The sequence below is a fragment of the Seriola lalandi genome, unplaced genomic scaffold (assembly GCF_002814215.2).
Source record: "Seriola lalandi dorsalis isolate HSWRI2012SDOR001 ecotype SW California unplaced genomic scaffold, Sedor1 jcf7180002005008, whole genome shotgun sequence".
NCBI classification, from domain to species: domain Eukaryota; kingdom Metazoa; phylum Chordata; class Actinopteri; order Carangiformes; family Carangidae; genus Seriola; species Seriola lalandi.
The window spans coordinates 1-1,423 of NW_019475662.1; the positions used below are offsets into that span (position 1 = coordinate 1).

Consider the following 1,423-nt stretch of genomic DNA (forward strand, 5'->3'; position numbering starts at 1 on the left):
GTGTGTGTGTGTGTGTGTGTGAGCTTTACATTACGCAGACTGGGCAAAACCTGTAAAGTTAATACAAGTGAAATGACCCCAGTGCTAAGTACTGCAAGACAAATGGATAAAATGTCTTACCAAAAAGTTTCATGTCACAGTCAATTAAGTGATATTTGCAAGAAAAGGCCAGTGACCTTTAAAGCCTCACTACCTTGACAGTCTGGGTGGAGTTGGGGAGGCGTATGCTATATATTCCACTCTCTGTCACTCCAGATCGCAGGATCTCCGCACAGTCCCTGAAACTCAGCGACTCCTCCTTGGGCATATTGGAGATTTCTGCAAAAACAGGCAGACATGTGTTTGCAGATGGCAGCCTTATGGGTTTTGCACACAAATCCCAACCCCATATGTGAGTTCTCTTGTAGAGTTAAGCTCTGGTTTAAGCCTTCCTGTAGTGCATGCATGTACGTAGTGTGTCTGAGATTTGAATTACAGGCTGCTCTAGGTGATATTGTCATGTAAAGTGGATTTTTTTGCAGCTTAAATTACAAATCCCCTCCTCATTAATCGAAATACTGAAGATCTCCTTTTTGTCTAAATGAAATTCCGGTGTTTCATGATACTGTTAATGAGTCTTTTTTTTGCACGGAGGAGGGTAATGACTCATAGGACTGCAATAGAAATTGTGTTGACAATCGACTAATATTTGTTAATCTCTTTTATACCTACAGAACGTTTCTCTCCTTGTGTATATTTGTATCTCTTGTTTAAAAATAAATGATGATGGCAGCACAATTTGCTCTTTTAAAAAACGTAAACCCCTCAGCCTTACCGTTGCAGTGGTTGACCATGGCCAGCAGCTGCTGAACAGTGTCTGTGAGCACGGCCTGCTGCCTCTGGAGTACGGTGCTGTTGAGCGTGGAGCTGCCCAGCTCACCCTGCAGCTGAGTGACCAGTCGGCTCTGCCTCTCCAGAAGCTCTTGAAGCTGCTGCTTTTCGCTCTGCAGGCCCTGTAGCTCCCTCCCATACCGAGCCTCCAGTGCTAGGAGCCTCTGTTCCAGAAAACTGTCAAACAGCAAAAATTCATTGAGCATATTATTGGGTTTTTTTTTCTGCTCACCGACTTCTACTCACTTCCTTACAGTGCTTTGGAGAAAAGTTAAAATCTGAAGAAATGTTGTATCAAGTACTAAAATACATATTGGATTATAGCGGGGTGGGGTGGGGGGGTATAAAAGAGTGGGTGCATGTGGAAAATCACAGTGGAGGTTGTGCAAACTTGCAGATTTACATGAGGATGACTAATACACATCAGTACGACAGTCTCATCGGGCTAACATCGTATAAACACCTGTACTGCCGCAGCACTCACAGATGGGCCTGCATGTTAAGTCTCTCGATCATGGCCATGAGGCAACAGCCTGTGTGTGTGTGTGTGTGT

General features: G+C 44.2%; 1 protein-coding gene across 1 annotated transcript; it reads right to left on the reverse strand.

Moving 5' to 3' along the window:
• Nucleotides 1–193: 193 nt before the first annotated feature.
• LOC111669593 (angiopoietin-2-like) lies at nucleotides 194–1,392 on the reverse strand (the record flags this gene model as incomplete). The annotated part of the gene is made up of 3 exons (XM_023425968.1): nucleotides 1,355–1,392; nucleotides 815–1,047; nucleotides 194–318 (listed from the first exon to the last, which is right to left on the reverse strand). Coding segments are annotated over exons 1-3 (396 nt in total), but the record flags the coding sequence as incomplete, so codon positions are not given.
• Between the last annotated feature and the right edge of the window lie 31 nt (nucleotides 1,393–1,423).